This window comes from Lampetra fluviatilis, chromosome 3 (assembly GCF_964198595.1).
Source record: "Lampetra fluviatilis chromosome 3, kcLamFluv1.1, whole genome shotgun sequence".
NCBI lineage: Eukaryota > Metazoa > Chordata > Hyperoartia > Petromyzontiformes > Petromyzontidae > Lampetra > Lampetra fluviatilis.
The window spans coordinates 29,800,537-29,817,365 of NC_136277.1; the positions used below are offsets into that span (position 1 = coordinate 29,800,537).

Here is a 16,829-nt window from a genome sequence, read left to right on the forward strand (position 1 = left end):
CTGGTGGGCAGTGTGGAACTGTTGTTCCTACCTGTATTATGCATGACCATTGATATGTGCAACATACAGTGACAGGGTTGGCACTTGAAACGAGTTGTGTGTACAGGGCCCAGGCCATAGACGTCAGCAACAAGCCTGGTGCTGATTTCAGGCATTGTCAAGTGGGTTTTGAGTTGTGTGCGTGACCACGTAGGATAGATGTTTTTCAAAATTACCATACAATAAAGCCTTGCTTTATTGGCCAATATGAGTTATTCGTTTCCATAGTGGGAGATAACTGCGCAGTTGCAGGTATGTATGAAATTAAATAAATTCCAGTCATTCTCAATGTACTAATGGGTGAAGACCTTCCCACACGACGTTCCCATGCAGGTCAGTACTGGTTGGTGAAGGGAAGGCCAGGACTGGTTCTGATATCAGTTGCCACTTATCTTAGTCGTGGCTTGGAAATTGAATTCTGGTCACTTGGATTTATTGCACAGCAATCTTATTATTGATCCACTTTACAGGTATGTTTTTGTATAATGCATGTATATACTTCACTTTTGTGCCTCAATAGGCTGTGTAATCACAAGGCCATCCACAGTATTCTTGGTCACGAATGAAAACCCAAGTCCTTTATCGTGGAACTATGACATTTATAAATCAATTTGCTGTGCAGTTTTTATAAATAAATTAATACATTGCTTTATTTCTCAAGGCACGGAAATGTACAGGTGTGCCACATAAATAATTGAAAGTGTGCACTTAATGAAGCGCATGCTGCCAGCTTTCCTGTTTTGTTGTGGAAGTATTGAGCTGGTGGCGGTAGGGTCTGTGAGTGTCTTAAAGATAAAACCATCGCTATCATGCAAGTACGGCTACAGCCCATCAACTAATTATTGCTAATTAATATTCATGTTGTTGTTAGGCGCGAGGTCTATCAAATGCGTCGTCATGAATAACAATGAGATTACTACATGGCCCATTGCATTAATTTTCTTAGAGAACGCTGGGATTTTAATGACCGTGTCCACAACCCGAGCAGCCAAGAGTGGTGTAAAATCAGTGAGAGAAACGTTCACGCGCCGGTCTGATCATTGTCTGCTTTGTGTTTCACGTGCAAAATACACAGGTATTTAAAATACGCGCACATTAAAATTCCTATCCGTTATAGCGATGTGCAATCCACTCGGCCAACATTCCCCACTAACGCACGATTGCACGTTGACTGCCCCCAGTCAAATTGAATGGCCCGCAATGTAAGAATTAGGAATTGCTCTGGCTCGGGGCTGTCGTGAGATTAATACTGTCCAATGCTTAATTATTCACATGTATTTTTGTACATTGTACAATAAATGGTCTCTGACCATATAACCGTATAACCTCCTGGAATTTGCCCAATCTTGTTTGTGCCTAGAAGCCAGGAAGAGTTGAGCCTGAACAGTGCTTGGGTGGGCAAATCAGCATGCACGCCAGATTATAGCCTAATCGGGGCTGCAATGCATTATGAGCAGGGCGGGGGTTGGCAGTGCAGCAACATCCATTGTTGTACTGTACTCTGCTTCAATGTTCCCATATCTATTCTCTCCACCTTTACCAACCCTCGCGAACCAGCGTGATGAAGTATGGCCGCACAATTCCATTGACAAATGTAGCATTAGGAGGCCCTCATCCAGCAGTGGATTGCCAGAAGGGCGATGCATTTACCCACAAACACACACACACAAATGAAACCAAATAAGTCACTGGCACTTTGGCTGTCCTGGTACAGTTCAAATCTTTGCAACTCGAGCGCTCAAGGAAAGGGTGAAACCTAATAATTTCTTCTTCAAGCGGAGTCGTGAAATAATTAAAGTTTTATAAATCTGCCGTGTTCTTTTTTATATTTTAACATTGTTTCCGTGCTTGTACGAGCGCTGCTTTTCCCCAGCTGCAGGCCTCTCCTAGCGGGCATTACATTTCTCGCGTCGTGCCGCTGCGCCGCTGCTCCTTGTGGACCACTTGGGTGGTTTTATGTGCAGTTGTTTAAGACTGAGAGTCATAATCAAGGGCAATAATCCCTCGCCAACCACGGGCGGGGGGGGGGTGCAACCGCGACGGCGGTCACACTCGTGAAAGCCTAACCAAGTTGCCTGTTCCTCACTGAACACAAATACACACTAAAAAACAATAAAGGTTGCAACTACACAATAACATTATACAAAAACAATACATGGTATAAGAAAGAGGGGCTTAGCCCACCCTCTACCTCCACTTGGTGGTGGGAAGAGAGCGATGGTGAAGCTGGGAGGTGAGACGATGCACAGAAGGAATACTAAAAACTACATTCAACTATTTTTTATTTTACCAGGTCAGGCCCACTGAGTTTCTAGCTCTTTTTCAGATGTGACCTGGCCACAAATGATAGCTCAACGATGTGGCTTATGTGGAAATTGATAGCAGCCAAATTGCGGGTGATTTTTTTTTTTTTCAAATGCTGGTCACCATGCTAAACCGCAGGATACACAAAACTCCATACCGTGGTTAGAATATTGGTATGCCGAAGGAAAACCGTGGATGCATAAATACCGCAGATGCGAAAAACGCAGTTGGTGAGGGATTGCTGGATATCAATACAAATAATGCCTCTCTCCCACATTAAATCATCCACGTAAACACAGTCAATCTTTACACACGGCACAAAGACATTAATCTCAGACGTGATAAAATATATTGTTTTATAATGTTTGTGACTTTGACCAAATTGCCAAATCTTGCAGGACCTTATGAGACCTTGCAAACTAAGCAATGTTGAACGTAGATAATGCTTGGATGGACAGCCACCATGCATGCCAGGTGGTCATAAGTGGTTGAGGCTCTTTGCCACATGGTGGTGAGCAGAGGGCAATGCAGAAACATCAATTGTACTAAACAATGCTCCTGCATCTCTGTTCGCCACCTTCACCAACCCACACTGAGCAGCGTGGTGAAGTATGATTAAGTAACCGCGACGACTCACATGGCATGGGTGGGAGGGCCTTCAGCAGTCCATTGACAAAAGGGATAATGTACAACGTTTATATACTATTTGTTCGCAATTACGCCTATATTGTTGCGTGCGAGGGTGTATATTATACGCAAGACGCGAATTTGTTCCCCGGTTCACGCAGGTCGACGGGCAGCTGCTGAGGCTCGCTTTGTCGCGATTCCCCAAGCTGAGAGCCGCCCTCTTCCCACAGCAGAGCACGCACGGCCTGCCTTTTCCCGACGTCTCGCTCTACCACTTGCTCCAGGTTCGAGCATACTAACCCGCACTCGCCAGCGTGGTGTGATGTGTGGTCAAACAACCCGACGGCCAACACTGAGGGGGGAAGGCCTTTGTCCATTCGTGGAGTGCTGTAAACTATTATAATCTTAATTTACATGGGAAACTTATCTAATTTTGCGAGAGAATTAACACCCACACTGTGCACGAGAGTCGGAAACCTACTTGCTTTACTGCATGCTACCGGCATCTTGATTGATGTCTTTCAAGCAGCTGTCGTGCACATCTCCTTGTGATCCTACAATCCGGTGTGATCCATTGTCTCTGATAAATTCGCCTGAAATTTGCTCCATCATGCCAAGCAGTGTTGAGTCTCATTGGTCCTTTGATGGATTACCACGAGGGGCTTTCCAGGTGTTGTAGGCGTGGGGCTGCAAGATGTGGGCAGCAGATGGCAGTGCTGAGGTGGGGGGGGAGTACTCTGGGCTTCTCCCACGTGAAACCAAAATACACTTTCACATTTTTTTTGCCAAACATCCAAATGCAGCATTCACTTTAAAAAAGAGTATTGAGGCTCGGCAATGTTACTTCTGGGTAAATAATTGGCATCGGCGATGCACCAACCCTTGCTTGAAGTTCAGCGAATTGTACACGCGAGCCCCACTGCGCTTGGCCAGTTTGCACATGCAGGCTTGCATACACGTGTTTTTTGTATGTGTATGTGTAGGCATATCTTTAATGGCTTGCGTTCAGGCAGAGTGTGGAATATTATTGCGATGTTTTACTGTGGAAATTGATGTACAAAGCCACATGAATATAGCAGAATAATTGCAGTGTTCTGCCTTTCAGAGTTGCACGTGGCTAAGTTGACTACAATTTTCAAGATTTCTGTAAAATCCGTGTGAAATGCGATGGATGCGCTACAGGAAATAAGTAACTCCTATACAGATACATGGGAGTGCTCATCTTGTTTTACAAATGAAACTCATTCAATTAGGCAATTGGGAGATATGAAATTCAGACAATGTACTTGAAGTAACGCCAGTTTCATACCTTGTGGAAAGTAAATTGCTGAAAGAGGAGTGTGCTGCCACGTTTCTTTGAGCCTTGGTGACTTTGAACACCACCTAATTAGCCAAAGTTTTTTGTGTCTTTGAATGTATTTTTTCTTATATTATTCTTCTAGAAAATTATTTGCCGGTGTACCCACCCAGTCGGGTGCCCTGTTGTGTAACAGAGCATAGAAGTGGCGGAGATCTCTAAAAAGGGAGAGTAAAAGTAAAAAATTAGCGGGACAAAGACAGATTTCCGGGCAAGGCTTCACTACAATCGGTGCTTATTTGCTGTGTCCTAGGCCCTGACTCCCTTTGATCCGTCGCGCCTCTATGGATGGCAAGAAGCAAATTCTTTGGCAGCTGCAGGTAAGTTTCTCTTCTGATTGATTACGCATCCTGCCAGCTCCCAGCTAAAAAAGAATACAGTATTCAATGCAGCACTGATGACCAATTTATTTTGAAACATCAAAATCAGTCATGCTTGATGCACCGCTCATTGATGGCCTTTCCAAGGAACAGTTGAGCAATATTCCACCTCGCTCCTGCGCATGAGCCATTCTCATTGCTCTGTTCGAAGTGGTCACTCTCGGTCGCTGTCCACTGACATTCTGTCAACAATAACGTCCATCTCTTTTCGTTCCTCCTCATGACGTGTCTTTCCCAAGCCCACTTTTATTAACCGTCAATACGACGTCTAATTTTTGTTTATTCCTTACGTGTGTCCTCTTGCTATCTCAGTGTAATTTTCAGCATGCATTTATGCACGCTAATTTGCATACTGTTCAGATTTTTTTTCATTGTCTTTCTCCACCCATTCATGCCCTGGGTCATCTCCACATCCACCGCAAAGTCCTTGATGATATCTTTGCTCCACTTTGAATATTCAATTTATAAGTCAGCCTCGTAGTCTTACCTGGTATTTTCATGTTTATCCCATTCCTTCCAATGTCGTTTTCTTCTCTCCTTATGGCTCATTCGAGCCATCTGAGGCAACTTTCTCCCAGATTTTCTGATTTGGGGCCCTCTCCTACCTTCTTGCCCATTCCTTTCTGACGGGATCTAGTCGAGTGATCCACGAGATTGATCTCGACATCAGTATTTCTGATTCTGCCTGGTTACCATGTTGGAAAATGTATTTATAATAATGTTTGTCAAATATTTGTGGTCGTAGTCAGGTTGGGGATAATATTTTTGTCACTTGGAATTGAGTGTTTATATAATGGCAATCAAATCGCAGGTTTGTATCCTGTATGAATACTTGTACACGATTAATGTAAACTTTATACGAAGATAAAAGTACATCTTCTAAGGTAGTATAATTAATTCAAATTGATAGAACTCTCTCGTATTTCAATGCCCACTGTGTTGCTGCCATGTGTTTATATCAGGACACGCACATGCATCACGTCCTTACCTCCATAATAGAGTTTTTTTTGGGTTAGATTGCGTAAATATCTAAATGTGTCGTTAAACCACCCTACACAGCCAACTAGTAAGGGTTGTCACGTAAACAGAACATGCCAATTTGTCGCTAGTACATCACATCGGTGTGTTGGAGAGCCAAGCCACAACATTTACAATCTTTACCTCGCGCATCTGATTAGCTCGGTTGGCTACGTATGGCGCGAAAGAAGTTCAGGATACATACGTGATATTTTATGTTGTCAGCCTGCCCTGCTTGGTATACTCTCACTTTTAAATGCAACCCCCGACATAATTTTCACTTGCATAGTACAATGCAACGTTAATATTCACCAAATGACAATGATCACAAAATCGGTTTCCTCATAACTTTTCTGTAGTTTCAGTGTAAATAAAGTTTAACTTAAAAAAACTTTAACTCCATTTCGATCAACATAAGCCCATATGTATATTTTATTTGTATAACCTATAACGCTTTAGATACATGTGCTATCGCTGGTACAATAAACAATTAACTAGACTGCTAAGGCAGTGGTCTATAATTGCCATTCTGTCAATGACCCCAGAAAATATTTTGCAGCACATGAATTCATGGGTGAGAACTATTTATTTCGAACTTCAATTTCTTGCGCTTTTGTTCCTTCCTAAACTTTCATCAGGAAGTACAATGTGAAACAAAGTCATATGAACCACAGCAATCGCTACATTATCATGATTTAAAGCTTTCGTGACTGCAGGGATTTATCTTCTTGGTTCTTTCGGTAAAGTCACGTAGAATGGAAATAATAAAATAATAAAAATAGAACAATAAAATAATTCTCACGACGTTACGGCCACAACGCAAGCAGCCGTCCTCAGGTGAAGAACAGGTCTGTTGAGAAGACAGAGTCTGAATGAGACTGTCTTCTCGACACACCTGAATGAGACTGTCTTCTCGACAGACCTGTTCTTCACCTGAGGACGGCTGCTTGCGTTGTGGCCGAAACGTCGTGAGAATTATTTTATTATGTTTTATTTTTATTATTTTATTATTTCCATTCTACGTGACTTTACCGAAAGAACCAAGAAGATACATTATCATGTTTTGCAAAAATGGACGATAAAATTATCGTGGACCTTATGTCGGGCAGTATGTAGAAGTATTTCCATCGCCGCGGTGGTGAAAGATAGTCATTGAGATTCATTATTCCTGAGACTGGGAGGAATGCGCACCAGAGTTCGTTCCTGGCTACACAAATGCAGCCTACATTCCAAACCTCCAATTTTCTAACAAAGTAAAATGTGGCTTTTAAATATTGATGCAAGATGTAGCTTTGAAACAGGGAACATGGCATTGAGTAGGATAATCCGCTTTCGGGCACAATATCTGGGGGCTATAAACTGCCAGACCAGTCATAAAACATTAACATTATTGGACCTGTTTGTGCATTTGTTGTGTACATGCATATGCCAACCTTTAGTCAAATTTCGATTTAAAGCTTTCGTGACTGCAGGGATTCATATTCTTGGTTCTTTCGGTAAAGTCACGTGGAAGGGAAATAATAAAAATTACACAATAAAATGTTCACGACGTTTCGATTGCAACACAAGCAATCATCATCAGGTGTGAAAACCACAGCAAGAAAATTTGAAAAAAGTGGCGGTTTTTTCTTAACGTTTTCTTCTTGTGGTTTTCACACCTGATGATGATTATTGCTTGTGTTGCAATCGAAACGTCGTGAGAATTGTATTGTTTATTTTTTTATTATTTCCCTTTTACGTGACTTTACCGAAAGAACCAAGAAAATATGCCAACCTTTTGTCAGTTCACTGCTGGATCAGGGTCACCCCACACCGTGCCATTCGTGGAGGTTATTTGACCATACTTTACCACGCAGGTATGTATGGCCTGGTAAATGTCGTGCGCATATACCTGGGAGCACATAAATGCAATACAACAATGGAATTTGCTGCACTAAGCACCATGTAGCCCTGCAGCCATATGGAAAGCGGTTTGTGTATGGCCCTTCCCTGCTTAGTCACTGAGATTGGGCGCATTCCGGGGGGCGTGATTTGGTCATAGGCCGAATGTATCCCGCTTCCAAAGATAAGTAACTGGACACAGTTATGCGGTGGTTGGTGTGCCAACCTGGTCACTTTAAGATGTTTTCTTGTTCATGTTTTTGTTTTTTGTTTGTTGCGGTTGCACCCGATTCAAGAGCCAAATGGCTCACAAGGCTATACCAAATAAGTGAACTTTGAACTTTGAATCCGCCAACTTTGCGCCCCCGCCGCAGACGCCGCATCGGAGCTTCCGCACTTCTCGCTCCCGTCGCTGGCGAGCCGGCACAGCACGCGGGAGACACTGGGCTTCACGTACTTCCTGTTGCACGGCCGCCCCGCCTATGCCTTCGCCTCCTTCCTGGCCTGGCGCCTCGAGCGTGGCTCGCTGTCTTCCCGCAGGTAATTGGGCAGTCGTTGGCTGGCACCGGGCTCGTGTATGTATGTATGTTGAACTTATTTTGCACCGTGCTTAGCCAACCATGCTAATTGGAGGTGCAGAGGAAGGACAACAAACGAAACGTAAAAAAAAGCAGTTCTAAAGAAAAATATTTCGACTCTAGATGATTTCAAAATGCATAGCTCCTGTGGCTTCCTAATATCGGAAGGAAGAGCATTCCAGACGGCCGCAGAAGCGCATCTGAGAGCGCACAATGCAGTGACCGTCTTTGTTCGATGGCTAGCCAAAAGCCACTGCGAGGATGACCGGAGTTCGCTTGATGGTTTTTGCTCCTTGACGAGATCAGCAAGGTATTGTGGTTCATTTGTGGCAAGCAATGAACAACATTGTGAACGACATTGTGTTCGAAAAACTTTTTTGCGGTTGCGACTCAAAAAAAATAATCTTACAAATCGGACTGTGTGCTGCTGCCGGTACAGTCAATGTTGTGCTTTGTTAGATGCGCCGTTGCTTCTTGCTTTGAGCCAAGTCATAATTGCAGCGGTTCGCTCGGGTATTTGATGTCAATGGATATGTGTGTGCAGTCTCTTCTCTGATGTTTCTCTTGGTCATGTGTGTCTCCAAGCACTCGATAATAAGTTGGAGCTTCCTAAAACTCGGTGTCAACGTTTTATACCAGTCTTTTTGGTGCACCTTGGTGTTCCAGTTATTGAGCAACACACATTGTTCAATGATTAACAACTGAACAGTCTCGAAACGTTTGCTTCCTATTCATTGCAATTGATGAGCCACATCTGTTTTTATGAATATATTTTAAGTTGTGGCTATGGGCTTTTTAATTTACATTTTCAAAAGTATTAATTTAAATAAGTTGATTCACTTTCTTTTATTTAATTCTAGTCTTCCAAAACTTCACGAGGGTTTACATAAAATATTTCTTAATGCTTGAAAAACAATGCCCTCTGCTGATGATGACATGAAAAGCCAGAAAAAGGTCCACGGTTTGAAAAGATTGGCTTTGAGGATCATGCTTTATTTAATTACACAACCGTGCCATTAATTAAATTGCTAACATTTCATGGATAGACTTTTCTCTTGATTTTTAACATTCCATGAAATCTGCCAATAATATGCATTCCATCTGCCTGTGTGGTCTGTGACGGCTGTGACATTGGCTGTTAAGAAATTTGATTTGCTTAATTGCACATTTCTTTGAGTCTGGAAGGAGGATTGCAAATGCCTGGGGGCTCCTTTATTAAAATTCAATGTGGTGGCATTCGGTACAGATTTTTGTCTAAATTGGTTTGGTGGGTTGGTTTTAATCCGTATGTGAAAATGGCTGGATAGTCTAAGTTATCTTCGAAATCACCGACTTCTCTTTTCTAAAAAATGTTTTGAAATTCAGAAAATAAAAAACCGAGGATTTAAAACGTGTCAACCAATGCGGGTCAGCACGATCTCACTGTGCTGTAAATTCCAACGGGATCTTCGTAGCACTTTGTCCACATGTACTACAAAATGCAAAAGGCAGAGAAAATTCCTAAAATATTTGTATGGGTTTAGTTCCAAAATGGTAAAAATAATTAAATATGTGAAAATGTATTCCATAAACAATTTTCTGCCACCGACCTTCCCCCCCCCCTCCACCATCTATGCATTTCCAACAAACCCCCAATATATCATCAACGATGTCCTTCCAGCATTGTATTTTATAACACTGCCCATTGTGCATGGAATAGGCGGAGGATGACGGAGGCTACGAAGCGGCCTTGCGCGTGTCATTTTGTGGCTTGCGGTGCGCGTAAAGAGAAGCATTGTCACATTATTATCCGTTAAAATGGAACCGCACTCGTGTGCTTCAGCAAGGGTAGTGGAGGGGGTGGACAATAACAAGGGCACTTTATTTCTCATATGCGTGCGTGTAAATAAGAAGAATAGTTAATAACGAAGCAAGATAATTGAGTGACATATCATTAGAGGGGATGCCCGGAGTGTTCAATGAGAAGGGTGAAACTGCCTGGCTCACTGCTTGATTGGATTCCGCGTTCAATGCATCCCACTTTGCACTCGAGGCTTCTCCGTCAATAATGCGGTGACGCTGTTTTGTTATTCTATCTGCCCTTTGCATAATGTGCTTTGCGATCATTATGTGGGGTGTGTTTGTGTCCATATGCACCAATTAGGCAGCTGCGTTTCACAGTGGCCGTTAATGTACTCCTTATAGCGTCATCAGGGCCTACTTTGGCTCGGTTGTAAAAACCGTTGAAGTATTATTTATTAAGTTATTGCTTCAGGGAACTTGCACATAATTTAACTTGTTAAGTACAGTAAAACCTTGGATTGCGAGGAACTTGGTCTGCGAGTGTTTTGCAAGATGAGCAAAATATTAATTTGATAAACGAGCGAGGTCTTGCAATACGAGTAGTACGTACAGTATACGCTTTAACACGTAGGCTTTCGCGACCAATGTTATTCATAATCAACGTTTTTGGGTTTAGATCGCGTTATTTATAAATGTGTCGTAACCCTCCACCACCCGACACGGCCAATCAGTAAAAAAGTGTCACGTTGACAAAAGACAAATAGTTCACTGCTTTAGCCCACCGGTGTGTTGAAGCCACAACATTTACAATTTGAGTACGACGTTTCGCTGGTAATTGCATCCAGCATCATCGGCGAATTGCCCGATGATTCTGGATGCAATTACCAGCGAATTGCCCGATGATGCTGGATGCAATTACCAGCGAAACGTCGTACTCAAATTATAAATGTTGTGGCTTCAACACACCGGTGGGCTAAAGCAGTGAACTATTTGTCTTTTGTCAACGTGACACTTTTTTACTGATTGGCCGTGTCGGGTGGTGGAGGGTTACGACACATTTATAAATGACGCGATCTAAACCCAAAAACGTTGATTATGAGTATACGCTTTGTCTGCCGAGCGTCACGTGATCACAACTGAGCCGATGGTTCTTTCTCACTGCGGGATTGTGGGTAATCGTCTCCCATGCTCGGTCTCAGTCGGCGTGCCTCACTCGTATAGTCAACATCTGTGCGAGCGTAGACTGTTTATTATAGTGTTGTGACCACGTGTGTGTGCTTAAAGCATTTTTTTAATTTTGTGTCCAAGTGTAGTGACTGTTCTTTAGTAACTGTACTGCAAGTGAAAGTCGTCCTATACAATAACCCTCCTCTCCTCTCTCTTGTCTCCCTCACACCAGCCACGATTAAATTTAATTAATACATTTGATTTCTTTATATTAAATTTAAATAATACAAATATAAAAAGGTATTTAGTATTAAATCATTTTTATCTGAATACAGTATTTTTGGGTTGTGGAACGAATCATCTGAGTTTCCATTATTTCTTATGGGGAAATTCTCTTTGATATACGAGTGCTTTGGATTACGAACACGTTTCCGGAACGAATGATGCTCGCAATCCAAGGTTTTACTGTAAAAGTAATAACAGTTTTTTTTCAATCTGTCAATGTGTATCCTGCCATTATTGAAATAAATGAATATTTTGACGATTTGGCCTTCAGCCAAACATAGCATTATATATCCCCAGCCTCTCGCACTGACTACACGTAGCTCTGTTGTCTACCTTAACTAATTGTCTCTCTCAAGTGGGTGCAAGTGAGACTCTTCTTGAGGTTTAGAACCACAAGCATCCTGAACCTTCAATGCTCTACTTGACATCGCCAACTACCTGGAAAGTTGATGCCTTTATTGATGTACACTTGCAGGTGCAGTTTAACCCCTAGTCAACACGTGTGGTTATCACAAGCATGCTGTGGGTTACATATGCGGGCTAGGTGTGGTTTTTGACCCATGTGGGGCTATGTATTTGGCATATCCATTTTAAAGATGTGTCCCACCCAAGCCAACTCGCTCTCCTAAACAGTTAATCTGATGTCTCCAATTAGTTTTGTTTCCTAATATTCGTGTGCCTCGTCCTATTGTCAGCGGGCATATTACATATGTCACTTACGGTGACGTACAACAACAACACAACCATATCATTCTAATGTTTCTGGTTCTTTCGGTAAAGTCACGTAGAAGGGAAAAAATAAAATAATACAATTAATAAAAATATAAAACAATACAATTCTCACATTGTTTTATATTTGTTATTTATTTTATTGTTTCCCTTCTACGTGACTTTACCAAAAGAACCAGAATATGAATCCCTGCAGTCACGAAAGCTCTAAATCAAAAATATCATTCTCGTTTACAATTTTAACTCGTAGACATTTTGAACATCCAGCATTTCCCTCCGAGCCTTCCTGGACACTAAAAGAGGAAACCCAGGATCCTCTTAGGCCCTGGTCAGTTGTTGTTGTTTGTCTTCATCTTCTGCTTCATCGTCTTCATCGTCTCCTTCATCTTCTTAACTTCGTCATCATCATCTTCTTGATCTTCTTGTGCATGTGCCGTGCGCGATGCAGTTTGGTGCGGGCGAGCGAGGAGGCCTACACGCTGGCGCTCGTGCACTTCGACTCGCCCGCCGTCCCGGCCGCGTGCGTCGCCTTCCTCGAGCTGCTGGCCGTCCCGACGGCGCGCGTGCGCGTGGACGTGCGCGCCGCGCGCCTCGTCAGCGCCCACCTCTTTGGCCCTTCCGAGCACGCCGTCCCCACCGCCGACTCCGGTTCCGTGCTGGGCTCCGACTCGGGTTCGGTGTCGAGCGCCGGCCGGGGCTCCACCTCTGGTGTTTCGTCTGTCTCCAGCGCCGCCAGGGACTTGGAAGCCCGGGAGTTGCTCCACAGTAGCCTGGGTGAGAGGGTCGTGGCTTTTGAGCGAGATTCGTTTTCACCGAGAAGGATGGGGAGGAATCGGGTGGACCTTTTTAATTTGGAGCAGAGAAACTTGTTTCAGAGAATTTATTTGTCAGCGTTGTCCTTTTCTACCTTTAGATATGGCTTTCAAACTACCCTGGGGACAGTGCTGCAGAATGAATAGTGATGAAAGTAGGTGTCATTAATCATAAGATTGATCAAACGTTCGGGCCCTCTGATACGGGACCTGGAAAGGTGAATATAACTTAACGAACTGGTGGTTGAATGCCTCTTCAAAACCTAATACATTACACCACCTTGACCTGCCGAACCATTTTAGTTTTTGATGTAACGTACAGCTCGGCAATTTAATGTAAAACAAGCCGGAGTGGGTGTCACATAGAGGCCATCCGCAGTCTAGTCAGGGCAACGGAAGGCAGTCAGGAGAGAGTATGTGTTTGGATTTTTGATTCGAAGCCAGGGATGCGTGGGAAGATAGTGCAAAGCGGAGGTCTCGGCAGTGGGGGGAGGTGGCCTGCTGGGGGAGTGGTAGGAGGATCTGGACTCGTATGTATGTTGGACTTCCTTTGCGCCGTACGTTGCCAACCGTGCTAATCGTAGGTGCCACATTGTGGCAGGCGGTGTTGTCGGAGGAGAAGCAAAGGTCAGGGCCCCAAGGGCCTCCACACGTCTAAAATAAAGCGTGCGTGGCTCTGAAAACATACAAAGACACCAGGTGGCACAACTTTTAATGCTGCGGTTGATGTTAGACACGAACCCAGTGTAACTGAACATTTTGTTTCATTTTCCACTCCCACCTCGCCCCCCCCCCTGCTCCGACCACACGTGTTGCCATCTCCCCGCCGTCGTCGCGTGCTGCAGTGGGGAGGCTGGTGGAGCTGGTGCACAGCGTGGAGCCGGCGGTCTCGTTCCTTCTCGGCGAACTGGAGAGCGCCATAGCCCTCGGGGTGGAGGAGGCTGGGCTGGACAGGTGCGGTTACGTTGTCAGAAGTGACGATGCGGTTGATTGTCGATTTGAGGTGCTCATTGAGGTGGGGGCCTCCCCTTTGTGGATCAGTTTCCCCTTGATGACAAAGGTGAATGGGGGAAGAGTGATGGCGCAGTGGTTAGCACATTGCGCTATTAACCTGGCGATGTGAGTTTGATTCCGTGCCACGGCTAACATTAGTGGTGAGGGATATCTGAACCATTCCCCCCGCGTCTTCTCCTTCGCTTCACAAACCTGCATTAACCGGCGTGATGAAGTATGGTCAGACAACCCCCATGACCAGTATGGCATTCGGAGTCGGTCGTGCGGCAGTGTATTGACAGAGAGGCGGGGGGGGGGGGAAGTGGAGAGAGTTATATTCAAGAGTTGAACACAAAACAAGATGAACCTTTCAAAGCACACACATTTTTGAATGCACCGATCAAACAGCAAGTATAATTTTACATTCATGTGAGTTCCACACTCATGAATGATAATGTATTTAACCCCTTGTGTTTGCTGTTGATCCTGTGTGTTGATTGCCGTGCAGGCAAATGGGAGTCTGCTGTGTATCTTTGTATTGATTTTTGTATCTGCAATGTTCAAAGAGTAACTTTTGAAATTATACCCTCTATTAACTTTCTTGTAAGCTTCACGTTGAAGTCTTTATTGCGGCTATCCACGAACTCAGTTCATGCCTCCTGGCTCCCTATATCTTTGAAGCGGGTCCTCTGAACCGAAATTGCAGCTCTCGGCGCGTGGAACGAAACCCAAGCGCACCATGCCTTTTTAAATATGCGTGACGACGATACAAAAACACATAAAAGAAACTCGCGTTCTCTCTCGTGTGCCTCCCCTCCCCCATCTCATCTCTTCTCTCGTCCCTTCATCATCCAAAGCACATCGCTCAAGGCGGGCAGGGAGTGGGACCTGGTCGTGCACTTCTGTCGGGGGCACGGCGTGGCCTTGACGGAGGTCTACCCTCGTGCCTGCGCCACCGCCGAACAGTGGCTGCCCTTCCTCGCCTTCGTCCACCACCACGCCTACCCCGTCGAGCAGGTCACAGAACCACGTAGTTGTTTTGATTGTCCACGTTATGTAACTCGGGGTTGCGCAGCGGGTTGGCACGCTGTGTAATGAATCCACCGACGATGAGAGTTATACCATTGGAACCTCATTTGCCAGTAAAAAATATGATAATTGTTTTTTTACCCTTCTCTCTGGCGTCATCTGGTCCAACCCATGTGAGACTAGGCTCTAAGGAAAGCTGTCTCGGATGTGGACCAATCAACTTCAAGGACAGTGCACATTATCAGAGTTATGTTTTTTGTTTGCATTATGACTGCAGGTATTGTGGTCTATGTAAACATGACTCCTTGTAAAAAAGGTGTCAGTTTTGTTGCCAGATAGATGAGAGTTATGTTTTGATTTAAAGCTTTCGTGACTGCAGGGATTCATATTCTTGGTTCTTTCGGTAAAGTCACGTAGAAGGGAAATAATAAAATAATAAAAATATTAAACAATAAAAAATAAGGTGGGGGGGGGGCTCCCTTTTGTTTTATATTTATATTATATTATTATTTATATAATTTTATTATTTCCCTTCTACGTGACTTTACCGAAAGAACCAAGAAGGTGAGAGTTATGTTTCCGGCCACGGTTATCGTCGGTAGCGAGTGATATTTGAATGGGTCCTAGGTTAGGCCGACGTGTGGTCAGCCAACCACCGTGACTCGCATGGCATGGGGAGGCCCTCAAACGACAGAACTGAGCATGATAAATCAAACGCTTCAATGAGGGTATCTTTATTGGAATTGTGTGAACTCCACATGCAGACATATTCTTTATATTATCCAAGTGTTTTTTTTATCTTGCCTGTCTATGAATAAAAATGTGCAATGGGTTAAGCCAATTACGACATTTAAGGTTTAACCCACTACCCTAAGAGCATTCTATGTAAATGTTTATACGTGGCTTCTGTTTATTGTACAATATAGTTTGCATTTTGTTGCATTTACATGAGACGGAACCTCGAGATGTTACAGAGAAACAGTGGGATTCGCCTTTGAAAAGAGAAGAGAGGCAGTCATTCTTTCGGTCATAGGTAGAGGGGGAAAAGGGCATTCTCTTAATTTGGCCTGGACTTGATTAGGCAACATTAGATTGGTTTTGACCTCTAGGCAGTCTTAAAAACGTGTGGTTTGATGCATCTTACAATACCCTCTCCTTGTATTTCATGGAACCTATTGTAAGCGGCAATTTTCCATTGTCATTTCTCTCGTGCATGATCATGTTTATCGAGTGCTTGTTTGGCTAAAAGCCATGTTAATTTGCATTTAGTTGGGACTTGATGCAACAGGTGGTTATAGTCACCAGCGGCTAGCATCCAATTAAACAATTTAACATTGGTCCCAAGTGGCTACTTTCGAAATGAATTTCACCAGGAATGTGCACACCGATCAGCATCGTTTAATTTACGTTGAGGTGCTGGGAACGACTGTACTGATAACACATTTCAGTCTTATGAATCCATCTCAAAGTTCACGTGACGTTTTTAAATTATAAAGTGAATAAATGTGCATTATGTTCAAAATGCATTCAATAGATAGTGTTGTAAAATGAGCATACAAAGTCAATTTCTATTTGGACACATCATGTCAACCATTTCAGACAGTTTCAGATATAAATATTTGTAAACCTTTCCTGATAAAGGAGACATTCAGACGAAATGACTTTTTCATCCATGCTGGGATGGCGGTGATGGGGCATTCAATTTCACGTATGCGTCAAATCCATTGACTTCTTTCACAATTAAGCCATATTTTACAATACCACATTGATACACACCTTCATCCAAAATTATACCCGCATATGTACGATGCGGAGATTGCCTAATTTGTGGAACTGCCCAAAAGAGTCT

At 43.6% G+C, this 16,829-nt stretch overlaps 1 protein-coding gene across 2 annotated transcripts in view; it reads left to right on the forward strand.

The window, feature by feature from the left end:
- Nucleotides 1-16,829, forward strand: part of SPG11 (SPG11 vesicle trafficking associated, spatacsin) — a 112,059-nt gene that overhangs the window by 57,557 nt on the left and 37,673 nt on the right. For both annotated transcript variants that reach the window (XM_078854818.1, XM_078854819.1), the window contains exons 20-25: nt 3,132-3,254; nt 4,581-4,647; nt 7,980-8,145; nt 12,595-12,920; nt 13,804-13,912; nt 14,809-14,968. In XM_078854818.1, the coding sequence (XP_078710944.1) occupies nt 3,132-3,254; nt 4,581-4,647; nt 7,980-8,145; nt 12,595-12,920; nt 13,804-13,912; nt 14,809-14,968 (951 nt within the window). The remainder of the gene's footprint in view (nt 1-3,131; nt 3,255-4,580; nt 4,648-7,979; nt 8,146-12,594; nt 12,921-13,803; nt 13,913-14,808; nt 14,969-16,829) is intronic.